Here is a 26,254-nt window from a genome sequence, read left to right as displayed (position 1 = left end):
ATTCTACATACCTTGATTAGATGTATTAATGTATCCTGGAGCTGAGACTTGCTGAGGATGATGGAAGGCTTTCTCTGATTTTCTGTCGTCCCGACGGTGAGAGGAGAAGGGGAGCTGGCTTTCCTCTCAAGGTCTGAGGACCTTGTAACTGTCTGCTGGAAAACACTGGGGGACAGCAGGACTGAGGGCGCTGCCGAGGTTGTTGCGGGAACCAGAGGGGAGCTTGCCACCTGCAGGGGAACAACGGCCATTTTGCAACAAAGAGCGTGGGAGCCAGCAGCCAGGCCCAGAGGAGGGGACGCCTGATAACAAGCACAGCAGTAGGAGGCTGGAATGCAGAGTCCAGTGCTAACTATTTAGAGTTCAGATAAAGATTCGGAAGCAGTATCTAAGCATTTAATGTCTGGTTAGGAAGCTTGTTAGCTGAAGGATGAAGAGCCCATTTACATGATAAGCATGGCCTAGAGCTGTTATGAGAAGCCAAGCCCCATCACTACAGAAGGGGAACCTGATAACTAACAGCAGGGTAGGCACAGTAAGAACAGTCCTGAGATTAAGTTGAATACGTAAAGTTTTTCCATGAGGGACTCAGAAATGCTTGGAGGAGGGTGTGAAGGAAGTTTCTGAGGTGACGGAAGTGTTATATAACTTCTCACTACCCAAAGGATATATGTGTATTAAAACTCAATTTAAGAAATCTGCATTTTATTATACATAACTTTTAATTCAATAAAAAGAATTATATGAAGCATTAGTTTCTTTAGTCGTGTTCAATGTATTTATTATGCCACCACAGTCATCACAGATACAATTTTAAAAACATAAAACTAATATTTATCTCCTTTCATTTAGATGTACTTCTGGGCTAACAATGGCTAACCAGCAGAACACAGTAATATTTTTTTTTGAAAATGAAAGTTGCTCGGTCATGTCCGACTCTTGTAGACCCCATGGACTTGTATAGTCCATGGAATTCTCCAGGCCAGAATACTGGAGTGGGTAGCCTTTTGCTTCTCCAGGGGATCTTTCCAACCCAGGGATCAAACCCAGGTCTCTCGCATTGTAGGTGGATTACCAACTGAGATATGAGGGCAGCCCCCCCCCACCTTTTTTTTTTTACTAATTCTCATATTTTGATACACTCAACACGAAAACTACATATTTTTTCCCTCCTATCTGTCACCCTCCTCATCTACAAGGAACCAAACTGTCCATAGTTTTGAGAGTGCAGTTTCTGGGTTCTGCACCATCTGCGGTTATTTTTGGTGCAACACCAGGCTGAGAGATCACCAAGAAGTGGTATGCCGACCACCATGCAGCAGGACCAGCTGCAAAGAAGACCTGCTAAGACCAGTCAGAAGGTGGCTTTTGCTTACAATCTTAGGCTTCAGGAGAGGTGTTAAGGCTCAAAGGCTAATGGAACCTAAAAGTTTAGGAACTGAAAAAGATGAGTGTGCCTGTCAAAGCTGGTAGGGAATGGAGGATGAGGACAACGTCTACAAAATGAGGCAGGGGAGAAGCAGCAAGGCGCAGAGCACACAGGCCTGGGCTGGGAGGTTCTGCCCACAGGGCAACGGGAAGCCAGCGAGCAGTGGTGACACTGCCTGGTCCACTGGGGCACCACGGTTCTTCCGGGCAAAGGCTGTCTCCTATCCATAGACACGGGGCTGACTGGCTCTCAGCACTCGCCCATTCACAACACAGAGGGAGGGAGGGAGCGCCCCTGCTGTGGCCGACCTTGCCCTCCCATACACACACTCAGGGAACTCATCACTGAGGATGGATGACTTGAGGACTGCAGAGGCCACAGCAATGAGCTCTGCCTGGGGGAGTGGGAGGGGACATTTAAGAGGGACCTAGGTTTGAAAGCTGAAACGTTTCACTTCACACTCAGCAGACGAACTTAAGACATACTATGCTCTTTAGAAAAAGGGGATCCTTACCGGGATGGCACTGGATAACACCTTAGGCTGGGCAAAAACTTCAGGATCCTGGTTTTGCTGCATAGACTGCAATGTTTAAACAGAAAAGATGAACAGATGTAGCAACTTTTCATTTAAGATTTCTTAGTTACTGGGGAAAAATCTAGGTTAGCAACTGTAAGGAGGAGTCCAAACATGACTTGGTTCCTAGATTCCTGAGGGAAGTGGCTGACCAGAATTTGTGACAATGCAGGATAGGAGCTTCGGGGCAGCCCCCAACCCCCTTCAGTTCCACCGGAGAAAAGGGGTGTGCAAAGCCTTGAAAATGTCTCTACAGAAAAAGCTGAAACCTGGGTCTCTTATAAGAGCGGGGACAGACCAAGCATATTTTTGCTGTTGAGAATGTTGAGACGCAAGATCCTGACAGCATGAAGCCTCCTGATAAGGCGGTTCACACTCTGGAAGGTGGCACTAAACAGTCTTACACAGCCACACACTTCCACAGACAAATGTTACACCTATTCCCTGGGAGACACAGAACTTCCTGTAGCAGAGCAAACACATTAGGACTCAGTACGGTCCCAGGTCCTAAAATTTGATACAGCCACATAAATGAGAAAGAACATGTTTGTAAGCTTCCTCTGCCAGGAGGCATGCTGGAGAGCAGGGTGCTGTCCCAGAGGCCAAATCTAGAGGGGGCGGTATTGACGACTGCTGCTGGTTGTATTTCTAGAACAACAGGAATAGTGGCAGCAGACACATTTCAGGGTTGTTTTACTAAACAGAACATTCTCGCAGACAGAAACGGCAAATATGACAATTTAATCATGTAACCAGGACACTAGGTTTCTTTTTCTGGACAAAATTTTAATAGAACGGAACAAAACACTCCATTAACTAAGAAATAATATTATACAGGAGAGCCAGTATAATATTATTTGGTAAAATGTTCAAGAGCTGGGGATTGTAATTATTAGAGGGCATGAGACTAAAACCTTAAAAGGCTCCACCCCCTTTCAGTTTTGTGATCTTGCACAAGTCACTTCAACTGTGACCTGATTTCCTCATTTGTAAACTCACCAACCTTATAAGTTACTGAGGGACAAACCTCTTCTTCACCCCTATATCCAAATCCCACCAAGTCCCACTCATCCTCCTTCTTAATAAATCCACATGTCCACACTGCCCAGTACAGGCCCCCACCCGCTCAAGCCCGGGTGACTGCCCCGACCTCCTTTCTGATGGGTCGTCCTCCTTCCGTCGTCTCCTCTCCCAGCGTGCCACCCTTGGCTCATATACTTAAAAGACTCTCCAGGGCCCTCAGAACAAACCTCTAACTCCTTGACACTATTTACAAAGTTTTACTCATCACCAATACCTGCTCCCCCGTTTCTTTCCACATAGATCCAGTCACCACAGTTCACCAAATGCCCTCTAGTGTCTAGGCTTCTGCACCTGCTGTTTTCCTTGCCTTCACACACTCTTCCTACCTCTAGGTCTGGCTAATATCTCCTGAGTCTTCAGATCTCAGCTGATGGCCAGTTTCCCGAGGAAGCTTTCTTTGACCTCAGACCTGCAAATGTGGGATGCTCTTATGGCAGCCCTAATGAACCTGGCACAAGGCGGGCACTCAGTCAGAGTACTCAGGGAGCAGGGGATGGAACAAAGTTTGGGATAATCTGGATCCATGGTCTTGAGTCAAATAAGGACTCCTAGACCTGTCAGGCAAAAATAAACGTTAAAATGCACACCCAGGAAGGAAAATACAGTTTCTCAGCTTTTCTCAGCTGAAATTATTTTGGGAAGTGGAACTGAGTTACACCACCAGTTACTGATGGTTTGGTTGATCACTGCAGGGCTTCTCACCTCTCCTTTCTTCTAGCCCCTGACATACTCAACGGTTGTCTCTTTAAACAACTCTGTCTCCTCTCAATCAAAATCCAGTTTCATCCCACTAGGTTACAGCCACCCAATCTCCCGCCAGTACCTGAAGGGGAGCAAGCACCATGTTGCTCAGGGAGGCTGGGGCTCTCGCTGCTGTCGCTTTAGGGGAAGGCTCTATGAAGCTCTCAGGCGTGGCCAGCTGGCCGGCTGCTGGCGAAAAGCTGGGTGCCGCTGCACCTTTCCCGAGTGACTGTGGCTGTATTTGGTCATGCTGCGGGGTCAACCTGAGTTTCTGGAGAAGATCAACACTTGGGAGAGACGGACTGGTTGTGTTTGTCACGCTCAGCGGGGCCCTGAATGGGCTCTGGCTGGCAGTCAGGCTGGCGTGGCTCAGCTCAGGGACAGGCTGACTCAGGAGTGGAGACCTCTGCCTAGGCGCGGTCTTCACTGTTTGCATCATGGTGGTTTTTCGGGGTAGGCTGGGGGGAGCCTGTCCAGTAGAAGCTTCTGCTGGTAGACTGGGACTGAGCACAGAGTGCAATGGGATGGCATAGCTGGGGGCCTGCTTTTCACTGGACTGAGTGATGGAAGCAGGAGTGATTAGCACCGGGGTGGTGACTTCGGGCTGGACTGAGGGGTGGGCAGCAGGATGGACACCCAGGTTTTCTGACTGGGGTGCCCCGCCAGGCTCAAAGGAAAATGGTAGGAATGAGTTGGGCTCTTTCTGGGAGGCATCTCCTGGCAGCTTCTCCACTTCTTCTGAATCCAGACCCACAACTGTTGGCTGTTCCTTTGACAAAGAGGTTCCAAATAATTCTTCCACTGTCAGATGTTTGTGTCCAGATGGAGCAGACTGAGAAACAAATCAAACCACCCAATGAGAGAAAACTCTTGCAAACCAGCATAACTAAGTTTCTTTTCCATCAACCAAATCAGTTTGCAGAAGCAAGGCTAGGTGGAGTCTGAAAACAGGAAATGGAACAGGCTGAAGATGTCCTCAGGATTAAGGCCAAGAATGCACCTGGTATCCCCAAGGTGGTGAAGAGATATCTACATTTGTAATAAAAATCAAATTTTAGGGACTCAGGTGATAGTTTAGAATTCACCTTTTTTGCTTCACAAACACATGTAAGGTAAAGGAGCAATTATTTTGCTCAAAGTTAATTTGCCCCATGCCAGTCACACATGGCAGGGAAATTACACTCAAGAGGATATGAGGACCAAATGATGATCAAGCAATCCTACCTATATGTTCATATTTTTTTTTTTATTAAAAGGCAGGCATTGTACCTTAAGGACTAGGCCTCAAATACCAGAAAATATATTTAACTATTAAAAAAAATTCAAGTATAGGTGACATAACATTATATTAGTTTCAGGTATACAACACAGTGATTCAATATTTTTATAGACTGTACTTCATTTCAAGTTACTATAAAATATTGGCTATATTCCCTGTGCTGTACAATTTATTGTTGTATCCTATTTATTTTATACATAATAAATTTGTACCATTTAATCCCCTACCCCTATACTGCCCCTCCCAATTTAACCATTTTTTAAATAGCAACCTTCCAATTCCCAAATCACAGATGCTGGAGGAAAAGGAAAGCATTTAAGTCTGAAAATGTTAAACTTATTTATATTTTAGTGATCTGGTTTACTGATACCACTGCAATGATTCAGAGGAGACATGTTCATAGTTCTCAATTGTGAGCTTTCCTGCACCTTTCCCTCAAGCAGTATTGCTGAATTCATTTAACCTTTATTTGCTGGGTATGCAGAGGGTGCCAGGCCCTGCTCTGACCTGGGCCCAAACGACTCCTTTCATTTATTTTATTTTTTGGCTGCACTGAATGGCTTGCAGGATCTTAGTTCCCCAATCACGGATTGAACCAGTACTCTCTGCAGTGGAAGTACAGAGTCCTAACCACTGGACCCTCAGGCAAATCCCAATTACGTAACTCTTAACCACCATATTCTTTTACATATATATATGTGTGTGTGTATACACAAACACACACGCACAAACCAACATTTAGATATACCTACTTTAGAAAACATCCGCTGGATCATGGAAAAAGCAAGAGAGTTCCAGAAAAACATCTATTTCTACTTTATTGACTATGCCAAAGCCTTTGACTGTGTGGATCACAATAATCTGTGGAAAATTCTGAAAGAGATGGGAATACCAGACCACCTAATCTGCCTCTTGAGAAATCTGTATGCAGGTCAGGAAGCAACAGTTAGAACTGGACATGGAACAACAGACTGGTTCCAAATAGGAAAAGGAGTATGTCAAGGCTGTATATTATCACCCTGCTTATTTAACTTATATGCAGAGTACATCATGAGAAACGCTGGACTGGAAGAAACATAAGCTGGAATCAAGATTGCCGGGAGAAATATCAATAACCTCAAATATGCAGATGACACCACCCTTATGGCAGAAAGTGAAGAGGAACTACAAAGCCTCTTGATGAAAGTGAAAGTGGAGAGTGAAAAAGTTGGCTTAAAGCTCAACATTCAGAAGACAAAGATCATGGCATCTGGTCCCATCACTTCATGGGAAATAGATGGGGAAACAGTGGAAACAGTGTCAGACTTTCTTTTTTTGGGCTCCAAAGTCACTGCAGATGGTGATTGCAGCCATGAAATTATAAGACACTTACTCCTTGGAAGGAAAGTTATGACTAACCTAGATAGCATATTCAAAAGCAGAGACATTACTTTGCCAACAAAGGTCCGTCTAGTCAAGGCTATGGTTTTTCCTGTGGTCATGTATGGATGTGAGAGTTGGACCATGAAGAAGGCTGAGCGCTGAAGAATTGATGCTTTTGAACTGTGGTGTTGGAGAAGACTCTTGAGAGTCCCTTGGACTGCAAGGAGATCCAACCAGTCCATTCTGAAGGAGATCAGCCCTGGGATTTCTTTGGAAGGAATGATGCTAAAGCTGAAACTCCAGTACTTTGGCCACCTCATGTGAAGAGTTGACTCATTGGAAAAGACTCTGATGCTGGGAGGGATTGGGGGCAGGAGGGGAAGGGGACGACAAGAGGATGAGATGGCTGGATGGCATCACTGACTTGATGGACGTGAGTCTGAGTGAACTCCGGGAGTTGGTGATGGACAGGGAGGCCTGGGGTGCTGCGATTCATGGGGTCACAAAGAGTCGGACACAACTGAGTGACTGAACTGAACTGACTGACTTTAGAAAACACAGATCATATTGGAATGATCTTGTAAAAACTTAAGAGTCTTTTCCAGTGAAGAATACTATTTTATAAGAAAAGGAACAATCAAAAACCAGACATGGAGAAACCTCACCATGAAATACACCTTAGGCTTCAAAAATGATCCAGGTAGCAATTTTTATCTATCTAGTGGAACAAAAACGAACTCTTACAAAACTAAAATTACCCACATTTACATGTGAAGTGTTTCTATACTTGAACTTAAGAACAGGTATTTCTGATCATTTAAAATCTACTTCATATTAAAAAATGAAGTCATCTGGTAGTATGCAAAAGCAGCAGTAAGTTTCCAATTTTTCCTGCTACCTCCCTGCAACATCTGCCAGGCCAGAGACAGATTATTAGACTTTATGGAATAGGGTGTGTGGTAAAGCATTAGGTTTCAGAGGTACCTTACGTAAGGCAGAAGAAATGAGGTTATAAGGCAGGAAGAATCATCACAGACAGAAGGCTCACTGTACAGGAGGCCCTGTACTACACACTTTGCATGCGTTACTCTATTAATCGGTGAGGGCAGTACTATTATTATCACCATTTATGGATGAGGCCCAAGTACAACAGAACCAGATGCCAACCTAGTTCTAACAAGACAATCCGTATTCTTAACCATTATGCCACTGCACCATTATGTCCACCGTGCAGATGACAGCTTATCTAATCAACTGAATGGTGATAATGATCCTTTGGAAAAGAGAGGTGCAAGTAAGACCTGAATAACTAAGAGCCAGTGACTGGTCAGATTGTACCAACTTTTGGAATCACGTAACTGGGTGAATTAGTCACTAGAGGCTGAGGGGGCAGAGCATGTGTCTTTACACAAACTCCCTAAAGCTTTATTGTCTCTGAGCTGGTTTGGACAGGACCTGTTCCATTCTCCTCTGCCTCTGACAAGAAAAACTGGCTGCATTCCTCTAGTTGTTGGGCTTATTTATTCATGGATTCATCTTCCATCATCCACAGAAAAGGTGAAATTTTATTCTTTACTCATATCTGAATATACTTACAGTCTGGATTCTGAGTTCAGTAATGCTTCACTTAAATCAAATTTTAATCTGACCATTCCCTTGTGAAATGGAATTCATAAGTGATAGTATATATGGGACTGAAAAAAAAATTTTTTTAAAGAAGCTATATCAGGTTTTCCATTGTTCCTCTCTCACCCCACAGCTCTTGCTATTTACAGAATTTCATATTTCTGTTTGAATTTACTGTGTCCCTGTCAGATTTCCTACTCATTAGTGCCCTGGGCACACTAGAAGGTGTGATTATTCTTAACCACAGGAACAAAAAAACAAAAACAAAAATAATACAAAACAAACGAGGGAAATTGTCCCAAGGAAATTCTACTAAGTGAATAATGAAACTGAAATAAAATTAAGGCTTGACAGCATTATTTGCTCCTCAGCACTAGATGGCAGTGTTACTAAACCAGTGTACTCTTCTGTGTACAGGCCTGGTTACGGATCTGAGCTAATTTTAGACAATCACATGGCTCAACAATATCCAGTTCTCAGTATTCTACAAAGTGCTGTCACTTTGGCCTATAAAATGGAGTCTTTTGGGGTTCATTTTTTCATTTGGGTTTCAAAGTAAATCTGTGAGTCAGATACGGCCAGAATCGTTAATCCCATGATTCAGAAATGAAAGGGAAAGTGACTAGCCCACTGGACATTCATGGCTGATAAGCCAGACCAGAAGGAATCTGCTCCTCCACTTGCTGCTTCTCTTAACACATATTTTTTAAAAATTAAATTTTACATAACACTTTCTCTTTTAATATGTTTGACCTTCAGGATATTAAATTCAAATACAGTAAAAATGGAGCAAAGAAATGTAGTATACAAAATCTGGTTTAAATAATTTACCACCTGCATCCGTACAAACATTATACATACATCGTTTAGGAATGTAAAGATGCAGATGACACCGCCCTTAATGGCAGAAAGTGAAGAGGAACTAAAAAGCCTCTTGATGAAAGTGAAAGTGGAGAGTGAAAAAGTTGGCTTAAAGCTCAACATTCAGAAAATAAAGATCATGGCATCCGGTCCCATCACTTCATGGGAAATAGATGGGGAAACAATGGAAACAGCGTCAGACTTTCTTTTTCTGGGCTCCAAAATCACTGCAGATGGTGACTGCAGCCATGAAATTAAAAGACGCTTACTCCTTGGAAGGAAAGTTATGACTAACCTAGATAGCATATTCAAAAGCAGAGACATTACTTTGCCAACAAAGGTCCGTCTAGTCAAGGCTATGGTTTTTCCTGTGGTCATGTATGGATGTGAGAGTTGGACCGTGAAGAAGGCTGAGAGCCGAAGAACTGATGCTTTTGAACTGTGGTGTTGGAGAAGACTCTTGAGAGTCCCTTGGACTGCAAGGAGATCCAACCAGTCCATTCTGAAGGAGATCAGCCCTGGGATTTCTTTGGAAGGAATGATGCTAAAGCTGAAACTCCAGTACTTTGGCCACCTCATGTGAAGAGTTGACTCATTGGAAAAGACTCTGATGCTGGGAGGGACTGGGGGCAGGAGGAGAAGGGGATGACAGAGGATGAGATGGCTGGATGGCATCACTGACTCGATGGACGTGAGTCTGAGTGAACTCCGGGAGTTGGTGTTGGACAGGGAGGCCTGGGGTGCTGCGATTCATGGGGTCGCAAAGAGTCGGACACAACTGAGCAACTGATCTGATCTGATAGCCTCTTGGAAAACAGTATGGTAGGGCAATTTCTAAACTAAAACTTGCAGTTATGAAATTACCTAACATTTGTACTCTTGGGCATTTAACCCAGAGTAAAGGAAATTTAAATTTGGGCTTCCCTGCTGTCTCAGCAGTAAAGAATCTGCCTTCCAATGCAGGAGACACAGGTTCAATCCCTAGGTCGGGAAGATACCGTGGAGAAGGAAATGGAAACCCACTCTAGTATTCTTGCCTGCGAAATCGTATGGACAGGGGAGCTGGTGGGCCACAGTCCATAGAGTTGGAAAGAGTCGAACACGATTTAGTAACAGAAAGGACAAAGGAACAACAAAGGAAATGTGTATACAGAAATCTGTATACAAATGTTCATGGAAATGTCATTCACAATAGCCCCAAACTGGTAACAACACATCCGTCCTTTAACGAGTGAATGGTTAAAAATGTTAATTCCACTCAGCAGTGAGATTCAGAACTATAATATATGTAACAATTTCAATGAATCTCTTCAATGAGTTATGCTGAGTGAAGAAACATACTCCCAAAAGGTTATATATTGTATGATTCCATTTATAGAAAATTCTTGAAATGACAGTGTTATAAAGCTGGAGACATATCAGTCACTGCTGGGGTTAGGGATGCCAGAGGAAGGCTAGGAGGGTGTGACATATAAGTCAGTGTGATAACAAATGGGCAGTACAAAGGATTCTTGTGGTGATGAAGTCCTCTATCTTGACTGTGGTGGTAGATACACAAGGCTCTACATGAGATAAAACTGCATGGAACTAAACACACACAGATGAGGCTTCCCAGGTGCTGCTGGTGGTAAAGAACCCGCCTGCCAGTGCAAGAGAGGCAAGAGACATGGGTTCAATCACTGGGTCGGGAGGGTCCCCTGGAGAAGGGCATTGCCTGGAGAATCCCAAGGACAGAGGAGCCTGGAGGGCTACAGTCCATAGGGCTGCACAGAATTGGATACGACTGAAGCAATTTAGGACGCATGCAAACACACACGTGCATATACTCACAGAAACGAATATGAATACAACAACTGAGGAAACGTGAACAAGATGGGTATGCTGCTGCTGCTAAGTCGCTTTAGTCGTGTCCGACTCTGTGCGACCCCATAGATGGCAACCCACCAGGCTCCACCGTCCCTGGGATTCTCCATGCAAGAACACTGGAGTGGGCTGCCATTTCCTTCTCCAACAAGATGGGTATACTGGGTTAATATTCTGGTTGTGATACTGTACTCTAGTTTTCAAGCTGGTATCAATGGAGTAAACAGGCGAAAGGGACATGGATCTTTCTGTATTATTTCTTATAACTGCGTAGGAATCTGTAATGATCTTAAAGAGCTTAAAAAACTATGGCTTTTACTCTTCCTGTATTATTTCTTACAACTGTATATGAATCTGTAATTATCTTAAAAAGCTTAAAAAACTATGGCTTTTACTTGATATCTGTTCACTTATCAAGTCATCAGTTTCAAGAATTACTTCATAAAAATATAAATAGTAAAATAAAAAGAAATAAAAACAAAGAGAACGATTTCATTCAACAAATATTTACAGTGCTGGGTGCTGAGGATACAGTAGCAAACAAGGCAGCCCCCTATGATCCTTGGATTTTGGTGGGGAGGAGACAATCACAAAACTTAAAAAAAACCACGAACCCTGATAGCTGGAAGAAAATAAAGCACAGCAGAACAGGGGTAGGGAAGGATTGTTATTTAAAATAGGGTGGTGTGAAAGGCCCCCACCTATATGGAAGACACTAGAATGGGAGCAAGGTACTTCTAGGAGGCAAGTCTTTCAGGCTGTGGGGACTCTAACTGCAAAGGGGACTATAGCTGCAAAGGCCTGTCCTGAGGCAGAGGCAGGACTGACACATCTGTGAAAAGGTAGAGAAGCCTATGAGGCTGGGAACAAGGCAGAAAGATGGAAGATGAGGCCAGGGCCAAGGGGGCCAGATCAGAGAGGGCCTTAAGGGTTACTGCTGTGACCCTGGCTTTTATTCGAGTGAGATGAGACACGATTGGAGGAAAGCCACGGTCTAACTTAGGTTAAACCAGGATTACTTTGACCCCTGGGTCAAGAAGAGGAGAGGGAGTGGCTAGGGCAAAAGCTGGGAAACCAGATAGGAGGCTACTGCAAAACTTGGATGAAAGACAGTTACACGGACCAGGGGAAATGACATGAGAGGATGACATCACGCTACTGCCTATACGCACATACTCTGACAGATGATCAACGGCTCAAACTTGTACTGCATCAAAACCCTTACAAAATGCTGACTCTGTGTTAGGTTACTTTGGACAAAGCTAGGGCTTGAGCTGTACAAACCTTATCTTGCAACCCAGATGGTGTCTCTTCTAGCGTCTCAGTGCTTCCCAGATTGGAGATCTGAGTACTTGGCTGCAGCCCAGGGCTGGAGATATTTGAGTCGCCCATCTGATTCTTAAATTAAAAGGAAAAATATATCATGTGAAAAAACTTGCTATTGTTTGGTTTACAAAACAGCATTTAAGGTTACTGTTAACAGAAGTATTATTTTAAAAGTCAAGGATAACCACCCCCGCCAAATGCCAAATGTTTGCTTTGGACCTGCATGTAAATATGGAAATCAACTGGACAATAAAATTTCTAGACAGCTAAGCACATGATTTTAGACAATAGTGTTCGTAACAACTGTTATTTTTATAACCCCTTAAGGACAAGCAAACAGCATTACTATATTATATATTCTTTTCCATTTTTTTTTAAAGTTAATATATGGTAAAATTAACTTTTGAAATGTATCACCAGGCTTCCCTGGTGGCTCATATTGTAAAGAATCTGCCTGTAATGCAGGAGACCCTGGTTTGATCCCTGAGTTGGGAATATCCCTTGGAGAAGGAAATGGCAATCCACTCTAGTATTCTTGCCTGGAGAATTCCACAGACAGAGGAGCCTGGAGGGCTACCATTTCTTTCACTTTCAAAATTAACTTTTGAAATGTATAGTTTTGTGTACCCATTACCACAATCAGGATATCCAATCACCTCCCCAAACTCCCTTACGCTATCCCAATGCAGTCGTGCCCTCCTTCCACTCCTGGCAACCAGTGACTCTTCTCTGGCGCTAGTTCCGTCTTTTCGAGATTGTCATCTAAATGGAATGCTGGCTTCCTTAGCATAATGCCTTTGAGATTCACCCAAGTTGCTGCACAGATGAATCTGGCAATTTCCCAAGTCTCTACCTAAAGATAAAGGGTCTACTTGGAACCATCTGAGGCAGAGGAGAGCTCATCCAAACACTAAGAAGTGAACTCATGGGCCGCTGCTAAGACTAACAGCATATGATAGATGACAGGCGAGTGCAGACAAGCAACAATACTCCTGTTTAAGGAAGTGCCACCTATTTATGGATGGCTTCAAAAATAGAACACATTATGAAGGAAATATCAAAGATTTGACTAAATCCCCAAAGGTTTAGTCTTAATCCAACCACAGAAATTTTATTTACTCCATACCATACCAGAAGAATTTTCTTTACAACAGCAATTATTTTCTACCTTTGCAATGTGCATTAACCAGAAATCATGTCAGATTTTTATACTGTTCATGTGTTCCTTTGTTCCTAGAGTTCCTTTGCAGCTCTGCACACAGAAACAAGGCTTCAGTTCCTTCTTTCCTCTGGAGATGACTTGCTTCCCAGCCTGAGGAGGAAGGCGGGCCACCTCCTGGAGGGTCTGCTCTAGTGTGCAGCACCTATACTTTCTGTCCCAAGTGGCACCTTGATCTCGTCCTCACTGGGAATGGGTGACAGAGCTCTCAACTTATTAGCTGTCACCACAACACAGAAAGGTCTCTATAAAAACAGAAGGCATCTATGTAGATAACGCATATCTCATTAAGGGTATGGGAGGGAATTTATGGTAATACATGGTAACTTAAAAGCTCAGAAATGATTCTTGAAATTTATTTACTTCATCCAGTTTCCTAAGAATCAATGAATTCATTATAGAGATGACTGCCTTTCCTGTATTAATTTTCATAGATCCATAAATTCTTTGTAATTCTCTAGGAAAGACATTGAGGAATCTGGTAGAACTTGAAACGTCTCATGGGTTCTAATGTACATTTCTTTACCCAGGAAGTGAGACCTTTTATTTTCCAAAATCCTTTTCTCCCGCAGTAATTTTTTAGGAATAGAAAAAGAACACTCTGAATTTTCAGAGGTAAGAAAATCCCCTTCCTTATCTATAAGACATGTTTTCTTTCTGAACTACTTATTCCTGCTGGCCCTGGAGGTGAGCTCCCCAGTCCACCAGACCCGCCACAGGTCTCCTCCCTGCTCTGGTTTTCCTGCTCAGCGCACACAGCCTCACCCTCTCGTACTCATCCTTGGCTCTGCTTAGCATCTCCAGGATGTCGATGGGCCTGTGGTCACTGCAGCCATTGGCCTGGCTGGGACTCTGCTTATCCCGAGCTGCTTGCTGGGACCGCCGTGTCTCCTCTTCTACCACACTAGAGGAAGAGAACCAAGTTTTAGAAAGACCTTTTTTGACACAATATGACCCAAGATTTTGGCGTCCATTTCCAAGGATACTGGAAGACTGCCTCATGGTAACAATGCCTTCCTCACAATACACAACACAGAGCCTCAGCTACCTCATCCCAGTAAGACATGACTGATTACTTTCACCATCTCACTCACAACAGTATCAACCAATATAGTTCACTGTTAGAAGGCCAAAAATACAGAATTCCTTTCCAGATTTGGTAGAAGTAGATACTTTTAAAATCTACTAAATTACTCATTATTTCTCTCTCTTTCCTACAAGTATCTCAGGATCAGTCAAACTAACTGGTAAAGTAAATCTGAAAATGGACAATGCCACCAAGACAAAGGAAGGCTGTACAGGTAAACAACTTCTACGGAGACTGTGTATTAATAATGGGGAGCAAGGAAAAAGCTTAGCATCTTGAAAATGAAGATCGTGGTGAATCTTCAAAAAGCAGCGATAACTCTAGAAGCAAACAAAAGATTTTCCTTGTCTCCTTAAAAAAATCACTAAGTGGGTAACTAAAGTCAGGGTGATTGAGGCAATGCTCTTTATCTTGACTAGTGCTACTTAAGCTAATTTTGCACTTGAAAATATATATTAAAAAAAGCATGAAAAGTCAAGGTCTAAGTCAAGGGTTGTGGTCTGCAAATCTATCTGAGGGGTTTCATTTCTTAGGAACATCCTTTCTCCCTGCCACATCTTAAAGTCTGAAGCAAAATGTGAGAAACTAAAAGTTGGGTGGTGAGCACATAAATGTTTTATTGCTTCTTATATTTTTTTTCAAGCTTGAAATTAATGTAATAAATTTTAATAAGATAACTAATCTTTTTTTCTTTTAAACATCCATTCAGGTTTCAAGTCCAACTGTAATGAACAGGCCTACTTGCCACGGGATAGTATAGGCACAGTCACAGCTTGATAACTGAATTAATTTGAGAACTTTCAGACAGTGAGGATGACAGGCAATAAAATAATTCAGTAGTAAAAGGCTTTTTTTTTTATGGACTACGAGGCATAGAACAGGGTACCCAATGTCAGTTCACTGCTTTAAAACAGCCTGCCTAGGAACTCCTATTAGTGTGTGTGGGATGGTTCTCTTATTTGAAAACATCGGATTAAACAATATTAAACACAGATTTTTTTTTAAACAGCAACATTGTTCTGCGTTTTTAATAAGCTACAATGTATTATGATTCTCCAAGGATGGGTTTAAAGCTTTCCCCAAACTGGGAAGTCCCTGGTGGTCCAGTAGTTAGAACTCCATGCTTTCACTGCCAAGGGCCTGGGGTTCAATCACTGGTGGGGGAACTAAGATCCCACAAACCTAGTGATGCAGCCAAAACCGAAAAAACACTTATTATTTAATACTCAGTTATAGGCCATGCCAACCATCAAGGACTGGCCACACAGCCCGTTTCTACCCACCACCTGCTACACTGTCTGGCTTACCCATGCTAGTATTCACCTCTAGTATTCACCTCTCTCTGACCTGGACTGGATTTGTGATCTTCACTCAAAAGAAAAACATTTTTAATAATCACCACTGTTCATCCACCCAACGGGCTACCTTATAAAGCTCTCCACTGCTGAGAGCAGAAACTGGCTGACAACATGGAAGGCACACCGAGCTCTGGACTCTAAGGCCTCTTCCAATCACACTCTGGGAAGAACAGCCCTGCCCCTCTCCCTTCCTCCCAAACCCAAAGTATGCCCCAAGACATTTGTAAGATCAGGAATAGGGCTCACTTCTATCAGTTCTCCAAATTTTATAGTCTATGTATAGGCAAACATTCAGACTAGGTTTTGTTAAAAACACTTTTTGGCAGACTGAATTTCCTCTTTAGGAGAGGCAACATTTTCCAAGTTTAGTGAATTTTCAATTTTGCTACTGATCAAAGAGAATTTCCAGATTTATTTATAGAACAGGTCTAGAAGTTTACCTGTTCTATATACCTTCTTAGTTCTTATTAACAACCTTTTGGAATAAATCAATGTTTTACTTCAAGAATTTTTATTATATTGCAGCTGTCAAAACAGTGGTAGAAAGAACTAGATTTAACAGAATGGGCAGTGGCAGGCACTTTTATTTAGATGCACAATATGTCCCAGAGAATTTTACCTGTCTCTCCAGCTAACAGAGATTATATTCTGAAATACGTAGCGAAAAGAGGCTGTATGCAGGCAAAGTCAGAGCAAAGGAAGACAAAGATAACCTTTTTATCTTTGGTGACCAGAACGCCATTTATCACAAAGTTAATGTGAACATATTTGGTATTCTCTTCAGCCATAAATAGGCCAGACACTTGAAAACTCACTATCAACAGCTTCATGCAGGCATTTGCTAATCACTTTCAATACCATTGCTTCTAGTAAAACAAGCTGAGCGTTTAAGCAAATGCCCCTCTTTTGGGCATCTCTAGTGAAGGAAACCTGAATGTCCTTCTTTTCCCTTTCTGCTTCCTGTTTCTACTTCCTCATCCTATTTTTATGTTCACTACAGTATTTTCAGATAAGCCTTGCTTTATCTTCTGCTTTATCTATGATCTGAAGTCTTGCTTTACGGGTACCGCCTACTGACAGAGAATACAGTTCAAAATGGTTTCCTGCAAATAACTGTTAGAGCTGAAAGAGCCAGGGTCTCTCAATTTGGGCCCCAAAGCTCTCAATCTGCAGGAGAAAGTCTATGTATTAACATACTCCAAAATATAGACATTTAAGAAAAATACTGTCAATTTCAGGATAACCAAAAATCAACAAATCTCTGTCTTCTAAGTTATCAAAAACTGCCTCTGCTGTTCCTTTCAAAAGTACGGATAGTGGTCATTAAATAAACGGCTTTGTAAAAAAGTAGTTTCTATCTTTTTTTTTTTAAGAGAAAAGTTCTAAAAAGAAAAGTCTGGTTGTGGAAAGCCAATGCATTTTCAAATGAATGACACAAGTTCACGTGGAACAATGTCCTTGGGGTCACACCCACAGCAAACAAAGCGGGAAGCAGAAAAAAACCCAACTGAGACACGTTAGCAGTCCTGGACTAAAATGTGGCCTTGGCCATGTGCACTTCTTTTAAAATGCAAATATATCTGGAAATGGGATGTGGGGCCAATTATTTATTTATAGTTTAACAGGATTTAGTTTAATATTAGACAAAAGAAGAAAAAAATCAACTGTTTTCTCCCAAACATGTAAAAATTTTGCAGAAGAGCAAAGGGAATTCTGATTTGATGGAGGGGGAAGAGAGGCCAGCATTTCTGAGGAAATCCAGGCAGAAACTGAAAAGGAAAACTTAAATCCACCAGAACTCGTTGCCCACTGCAGCATTCTGTCCAGGGTGTGGTAGTACCTCACGCCCCTCTAACACCTGCGTCTTAGATTCCCAGAAACCATAATGGCAGTACCAGCAATACAGAGGGATGGCTTCTGTGGGCCAGTCTGAGAAAGGACAACGACCATCCCTCAGAACATCAATTCAATGAAAATTAGTTTCCAAATTCCAAGATTCTGATTCACAAAAGCTCTCCTGGGACATAACCCATTAAAGGACTGGGGATTCTAAACCTGGAATCTGTGTCAAAAATAAGTTCTCTTAAAGGAAGTAGCCATGGATGTGTGTGGGAGTTCTTTGTCAGTTACTGAACACAGCTCCACCTGCTACAGTGGAAATCTGGAGAGAACCAGAGTCAGATGCACTGCAAGTGGTGGGCTGTGCTCTGGACACAGAGAATACCCTCCGGAGCGAGGCAGCTGGACGGTTCTAACCACATGCTGAACAGCAAGGCTCTGGTTAAATTAGGATCTGTCTGCAGAACAGAATACAAAGCAGACATAAATACTACAGAAGACTATTTAATGTCCTGGAAAAATGCTGTGGACGTGAAAAGTCCAATGTACAGCGTAATCTTACTTCTGCAAGTGTAAAAAAAAAAAAAGTGTTGCCTGCCATTCTAGCTCAAGAAGGATCAAGCCTACGGGCCACTGCAGTTACCCATAGAGTGTGCAGTGAGAGGAGCTCAGGATGGAGAAAAACAGGAAACATTCTGGGCTCTGGATATCCTGGCCCATAGATAATTAAGATGCATATCCAAGGAATCACTTCACTGACCTCAGATTCTTGCACCTTCCCACATATAGGAAAGCACTAAAATCTTCATCATGAGATGTCTGGTTATTACTAGGAGTAATCTTTTGATACTTGATTATATGTTTTTCTCAGCAAAAAAGTTTACCTATCCTCATTTTATTGGCATTCTCTTCTCTAGCTCCCTTGTCTTTGCTTTTATTTTTTCCAGAAGTATTTTAAAATTCTTGTTACTATTGCAGAGGATCATATTTTAAATTCTTTTTTTCTGATATGACTACACTAAATACCATTTTTTGGTTTGATTAATTTGGTAACAAAGCAGTCTTTAGATGATTCCAATTATGTAAATATTTTTCCTAGATATTCTCCTCTTGGTGGTATTATCTCTTAAATAATTAGATGAGGCTACCTCCCAGGCTATAGGCCTTAATATAGTCACTTAATAAAAATTAGCTCATAACTTTTTTTGTTTTGCATTTTTCTTTCAGTGAACATAAAAAAAAAGAATAAAAAACAATCACACACATCAACCCAAGGTACATATAAAAAGAGACTGGTGGTAGTTGGATTATTGATAATTTGAGATTTCTTTAAGCTTTTCTGCCTTTTTCAAAACTTTGACAATAAAAGGAAATTGGGGGAAAATATATGAGTTAGTGGACTCCGGTAACAAAGAGAAGGGGGAAACATTATTTTTTCATCTGCCATATATCACTAATTAAAATCTATGGTGTTACAGAAATACTTACTCGGCCATGAGTTTGGCTATGCGGTGACAGTCGTTCTTGTCATAAAACCAGATACTGTATATTGACACTTGAAAAACAAACAAAAAAAAAGATAAGGAGAAATGACGTTTCAGTACTTGAGTATATGGCAGTAATATATTATTGCCATAAAATGTCACAGAATTTACCATCAGACCCTCAAACTGTTAACAGTTCCTCTAAAGAAAAAAAAAACCTCCCCACAAAATGTTTAATAAATTAATAAAGTTGGGCCAGGTAAAGTATACAGACAGTTGGTTTTAGACATCATTATCAGATCTCATTGAGTTTAAGATGACACTAAACTATAAGATTCATTATTATTTTATGTATTCAGATCAGATCAGATCAGATCAGTCGCTCAGTCGTGTCCGACTCTTTGTGACCCCATGAATCGCAGCACACCAGGCCTCCCTGTCCATCACCAACTCCCAGAGTTCACTGAGACTCACGTCCATCGAGTCAGTGACGCCATCCAGCCATCTCATCCTCTGTCGTTCCCTTCTTCTCCTGCCCCCAATCCCTCCCAGCATCAGAGTCTTTTCCAATGAGTCAACTCTTCGCATGAGGAGCAAGGGAAAAATGCTGCCAATTAAACTAGGAGTTTCAAGGTGGCACATTAGTAAAGACTCTGCCTGCCAATGCAGGAGACACAAGAGAACATCGAACACTAGTGCTGGATCCCTGGGCCAGGAAGATTCCCTGCCTGGAATAGGAAATGGCAACCCATTCCAGTATTTTCGCCTGGAAAATTCCATGGACAGAGGAGTCTGGCAGGCTACAGTCCGTAGGGTTGCAAAGAGTTGGACACGACTCTGCGATTAAGATACACACGACAAACTAAGAAACAACACTCATTGTGTGGAAAGGGTACGGTGTCTACCATTCCAGTAAATAAGGAATGCTGTCCTTCCCTGCTGCAGCGCCCCCACGGTGAGTGCTAAGGGAAATTCAGGATGGAGACAAACAGGAAACTATGTGCTCTGGATACTATGGCCCTCGATGGCTGTATATCTAAGATGCCTACCTAAGGAATAATTTCAATGAGCCCAGTCATCTTCCCGCACAGAAAAAAGCACAAAAATCACTAACCTGAAGTATCTGTTTTTTTTGTGAATAGCAGTAATATTTCGATGTTTGACCACATGTTTTCAGCAAAAACTCCTATACAACCTGGCTCCTCCCTCATCTCTTCACAGCATTCTTCAGAGTTATCTGAGGCTATCCCCTAGGCCTTAGTTCTCAGAAAAGTCTCCGAATAAAATTTAACCTTTAACTTTTAGGTTTTATTTTTCTTCACTTAGTCACTAACTGCAAAATGCCTTCCAAATTGACAGTGAAATGTAGAGAGAAAAATTAGTGAAAATCACATTAAACCACATTCCAAAACCAACCACCAGAATCTTTGAGTCTCTTGAAATTTAAAAATATAAAATTAATACCATGTTACGGTAAAACAAAGCTTTAAAAACAAACACCCACCCCAGAACCTTCTATGATCAACTCTACTCACACTTGAAATGGACGTGCCCAGGTTGAGCTCCATACCACACTTCTTTTCCAATCTTTTATTCCCAATATGGTGATCACGGCTAAGAAAGCTCCCCAAAACAGTGGTAAATAATAAACAACGAGGTCCTACTGTATAGAACTATATTCAATATCCTGAGATAAGCCAGGATATATTAAAAACAATAGGATATGTAAAAAAGAATACAGAAAAGAATGCATATATGTGTATAACTGACTCACTTTGCCAAACAGCAGAAATTAATACAACACTGTAAATCAACTATACTTCAATAAAAACAGAGAAAAACCTGGTGGATGGATAGATTGAACTGTATTATAAAGAATATAAAACTGCTGTAAATACTTCTTGAATATATTTTTACTTTTACTTTTTTATACAATTTTAAAGGTTACTTTCCATTTATAGTTAGTACAATTTTGGCTAGATTGTCTGTGTTTTACATATAAATACTTCTTGCATAAGGAGGACCCTTATTGCCAAGTTCAGGCTTAAATTGAATAAAGTAGGGAAAACCACTAGACCATCAGGTATGACCTAAATCAAATCCCTTATGATTATACAGCGGAATTGAGAAATAGATTTAAGGGACTAGATCTGATAGACAGAGTGCCTGATTAACTATGGATGGAGGTTTGTGACATGGTACAGGAGGCAGGGATCAAGACCATTCCCAAGAAAAAGAAATGCAAAAAAGCAAAATGGCTTTCTGAAGAAGCCTTATAAATAGCTGTGAAAAGAAGAGAAGCGAAAAGCAAAGGAGAAAAGGAAAGATATACCCATTTGAATGCAGAGTTCCAAAGAATAGCCAGGAGAGATAAGAAAGCCTTCCTCAGTGATCAGTGCAGAGAAATAAAAGGAAAACAATAGAATGGTAAAGACTAGAGATCCATTCAAGAAAATTAGAGACACCAAGGGAACATTTCATGCAAAGATAGGCTCATATGGACAGAAATGGTATGGACCCAACAGAAACAGAAGATATTAAGAAGAGGTGGCAAGAATACACAGAAGAACTGTACAAAAAAGATCTTCACGACCCAGATAATCACGATGGTGTGATCACTGACCTAGAGCCAGACATCCTGGAATGTGAAGTCAAGTGGGCCTTAGAAAGCATCACTACGAACAAAGCTAGTGGAGGTGATGGAATTCCAGTTGAGCTCTTTCAAATCCTGAAAGATGAGGCTGTGAAAGTGCTGCACTCAATATGCCAGCAAATTGGAAAACTCAGCAGTGGCCACAGGACTGGAAAAGGTCAGTTTTCATTCCAATCCCAAAGAAAGGCAATGCCAAAGAATGCTCAAACTACCGCACAATCGCACTCATCTCACACGCTAGTAAAGTAATGTTCAAAATTCTCCAAGCCAGGCTTCAGCAATATGTGAACAATGCGTGAACTTCCAGATGTTCAAGCTGGTTTTAGAAAAGGCAGAGGAACCAGAGATCAAATTGCCAACATCCACTGGATCATGGAAAAAGCAAGAGAGTTCCAGAAAAACACCTATTTCTGCTTTATTGACTATGTCAAAGCTTTGAAACTGTGTGGATCACCAGAAACTGGAAAATTCTGAAACAGATAGGAATACCAGACCACCTAACCTGCCTCTTGAGAAATCTGTATGCAGGTCAGGAAGCAACAGTTAGAGCTGGACATGGAACAGACTGGTTCCAAATAGGAAAAGGAGTACGTTAAGGCTGTATATTGTCACCCTGCTTATTTAACTTCTATGCGGAGTACATCATGAGAAACGCTGGGCTGGAAGAAGCACAAGCTGGAATCAAGATGCCGGGAGAAATATCAATAATCTCAGATAAGCAGATGATATCACCCTTATGGCAGAAAGTGAAGAAGAACTCAAGAGCCTCTTGATGAAAGTGAAAGAGGAGAGTGAAAAAGTTGGCTTAAAGCTCAACATTTAGAAAACCAAGATCATGTCCCATCATTTCACGGCAGACAGATGGGGAAACAGTGTCAGACTTTATTTTCTTGGGCTCCAACATCACTGCAGATAGTGACTGCAGCCATGAAATTAAAAGACGCTTGCTTACTCCTTGGAAGGAAAGTTACGACCAACCTAGACGGCATATTAAAAAGCAGAGACATTACTTTGCTAACAAAGGTCCGTCTAGTCAAGGCTATGGTTTTTCCAGTAGTCGTGTGTGGATGTGAGAGTTGGACTATAAAGAAGGCTGAGTGCTGAAGAATTGATGCTTTTGAACTGTGGTCTTGGAGAAGACTCTTGAGAGTCACCTGGACTGCAAGGAGATCCAACCAGTCCATCCTAAAGGAGCTCAATCCTGGGTGTTCATTGGAAGGACTGATGTTGAAGCTGAAACTCCAATACTTTGGTCACCCGATGTGAAGAGCTGACTCCTTGGAAAAGACCCTGATGCTGGGAAAGATTGAAGGCAGGAGGAGAAGTGGATGACAGAAGATGAGATGGCTGGATGGCATCACCAACTCAATGGACATGAATTTGAATAAACTCCGGGAGTTGGTGATGGACAGGGAGGCCTTGCATGCTGCAGTCTATGGGGTCACAAAGAATCAGACATAACTGAGTGACTGAACTGAACTGAGACCATAATTGAGTGACTGAACTGAACTGAGACCAGAAATACTGAAAACATAAGTCAAAGTAAACACATGGACAGGCATGGCTCATCTCTATCCCAGGCTGCATTCTATTTCATATGGCTCTGGCACAAGAAGGGTAGGTATGCTTTTATTTTTTTTAATTAAACTTTCAGTTTTGAAACAATTGTAACTTCATACATATTGTAAAAAAAGAAAGAGATGCTGTGTGCCCTTTATTTCTTCCAATGGTAACATTTTGTAAAATTGTAACATAATATCACAGCCAGACTATTGACATGGATACAATCAAGATACAGAATATTCCTATTGCCATAGATATTCCTGTTGCCCTTTTATGGCCACACCCATCTCCCTTGGTACCCCTCCCCCATCTCTGACCTCTGACAAACACCCTGATCTCTGTATTTCATACTATAATGTTGCCAGTTCGAGAAATGTATTACAAATGGAATCACAGAGGATGCAACTTCTTGAGACTGACTTTTCTGACTCAATGTAACTCTCTGGATATTCATCTACAGTTGTTACTTGCATCAAAAGTTTGCTCCTATTTTTTGCTTAGTAGTATTTCTTGGTGTGGATGTACCAGTTTATTTAACCATTTATGCACTGAAGGTCATCTGCAGTGCTTCCACTTTGGGGCTATTATGCATAAGGCTGCTATGTTTGTGTACAGGTTTTTGTGAACCTAAGTTTTCATTTTTCTGGGTTAAATGTCCAAAAGAATAGTTACTGAGTCATAGCAGTTGCATGTTTAAAAAAAAACGGTTACACTGTTTTCCAGTTTTATATTCCTGCCAACAATGGATAAGCCATCTAGTCTCTCCGCTCCTTGCCAGCATTTGCTGTTCTATTTTTAATTTTACGCATTCTGATAGGTGTGTAGTGGTATCTCATGGTGGTTTTAATTTACATTTCCCTAATGACTAATAATACAGAATGTCTTTTCACGTGCTTGTCATCTATATATCCTCTTTAATTAAATGTCTATTCATATCTTTTGCCCCAAAGGATTGTTTTCTAAACTGTTCAGTTGAGAATTCTTCATATATTCAAGAAACCAATTCTCTGTCAGATGTGGTTTGAAAATATTTTCTCTTTTGTCAATAGCAAAGTCCAATTTATGAGTTATGCCTTCTGTGGATTTCAAGTCTAAAAACTCTTTGCTGACCCCTAGTAAATCGGACTGGGGCTCTGAAAAGACTCCATTTATGGCAATTACACACAATCATCTTTCTCTAATATGCCTCTTCTGACCTGGCTAAAGAACACACAAAATACAAGAGACCAAATACAAAAGACACCAATTTTTCTCTAATGGACACAAGGATGATATGCAATACATCAGGCTCAGAGAGGAACATACAACATTTTGAGGGCGCTAAGCAGAGGCATTTAAGTTTTCATAGAGGGGTGTGTAAATCAAACTCTTAGGAAAGAATTCCATATCAATAATCAAAATAAGTCCAAAATAAGAGCTGTCGACTTACTCTGACAAATCTTTACCTAAAGTCCCACTCTCTTTCCTTTGCAGAAATACACTATATTAGATAGAAATAAGATGCACATTTTCCACATTTGTGCATTATCAAATAAACTGCCAAAAAAGAGTCAAACACTTTCAAAGGCATGCTGCAGAAGAAACAGAGATAAGGAAGCCATAATGATAGCTTAATGGGTAAAGGATAAGAGTCACACTCAATTCTGCCAAAAGCAGACATGCAGAGGTTCAGACACGCATCCAAGAATCAGCTCTGTCTGCCAACATATCAGATGATCAGTGCATGCAACTGGCAAGGAGGCCCAGGGAGCTGCCACTGAGCCTGTCACTGTCACTGTGAGCAAAGACAGACAAGTTCACCAGATAGCTAAAACCATGGAAGACCTTGTCTCCACACCAAAGCCAAGTACTCTTCCCTCAAGGGAACTTACACTCTAAGGCCCAACATATTCTGCCAACCATCTGCTTGCTAAAACATCCTGAAATAATTTTCCTTGATTAATTATGCCACAGAGGATTTAGACATTTGGCAATACAGTATAATTTTGCTATGGTAAATAACAATGGCATCATCTTTTGTACGTGGCTTTTCTGAAGATGAAAGCAAACTATTCAGTTACTGGACACCCACCACATATCGTGGCTGTTAACCATTGTCCCAATTAGTCACGCTGTCCCTGAAGAGTTAGCAGGTGTGACAGGACATTTAAATAACTTTATGTTGTACTTCCATAAAAAATATCAAAATGCAGAAAAGCATATTCAAAATTAACTGTTTCCCTTGCTTCTCAAATGACAGCCCTCTTCTTTTGAACATATGAAAAGTGCAACTGACAAAGATCAAAGTTGTTGGATTATTTAATGCTGAGAAATTTTCAAAAGCTGAAGGGCAAGTCATCTGTTTCCCTGGAGAGTCCTGTTTGAAGATTCAGCAGCCAATTATGATCTGATGTTATACCTCATTCTGCTTCTCATCAGGAGTGGTGTATGACACACACGAGGTCAAGAAAATCCAAATTAATTTGGAGCCCTTACAAAATCCCTTGAGACTTCTAGCAATCTGGTAAAATGTCACTAAAACAGAGCTGGGGACCACTTTCATGCACGTGCTGCCTTTTTGACTCATTTATTAGTTACATCTGACCTACTTTCTAAAAGGATCTGAGGTGGCTGGAGATTTTCTCAGTATGCTGCCAAGCTGAAAAGGGGGTTTGATAAAGCTTTTGGCAATGGTGTTATGACTTATAACATTTGTGAAGATGGCACCAACAAATGTCCTCTAGACCAGGAAACAAACACAACAAAATGTACTTTGAACATAACCAGAAATATTTACTGTGGAATAAGGAAGACTCTTCTGATAACAAAAGGACTGTAAGAACAGAATAGATGACATATACATAAGCATGCCCTGACAACTGAAAACACAAACGCTTTGACAGACCATTTCCTTTAAGATAAGAAGCC

At 41.4% G+C, this 26,254-nt stretch overlaps 1 protein-coding gene across 2 annotated transcripts in view; it reads right to left on the bottom strand.

Moving 5' to 3' along the window:
* The window catches only part of DCP1A (decapping mRNA 1A), a 44,839-nt gene that overhangs the window by 4,288 nt on the left and 14,297 nt on the right, over positions 1–26,254 (bottom strand). For both annotated transcript variants that reach the window (XM_086367534.1, XM_086367535.1), the window contains 6 exons: positions 19,136–19,202; positions 14,129–14,267; positions 12,103–12,216; positions 3,910–4,659; positions 1,944–2,009; positions 12–230 (listed from right to left, as the gene is read on the bottom strand). In XM_086367534.1, coding sequence (XP_086223660.1) covers positions 12–230; positions 1,944–2,009; positions 3,910–4,659; positions 12,103–12,216; positions 14,129–14,267; positions 19,136–19,202 — 1,355 coding nt within the window. The remainder of the gene's footprint in view (positions 1–11; positions 231–1,943; positions 2,010–3,909; positions 4,660–12,102; positions 12,217–14,128; positions 14,268–19,135; positions 19,203–26,254) is intronic.

The sequence above is a fragment of the Bos grunniens genome, chromosome 22 (genome assembly GCF_055505025.1).
Source record: "Bos grunniens cultivar Pamir isolate PY7600 chromosome 22, Bosgru_T2T1.0, whole genome shotgun sequence".
Classification (NCBI taxonomy): domain Eukaryota; kingdom Metazoa; phylum Chordata; class Mammalia; order Artiodactyla; family Bovidae; genus Bos; species Bos grunniens.
The sequence above is the reverse complement of the archived record's forward strand: the minus strand, read 5'-3'. Positions and strand labels throughout refer to the sequence as shown.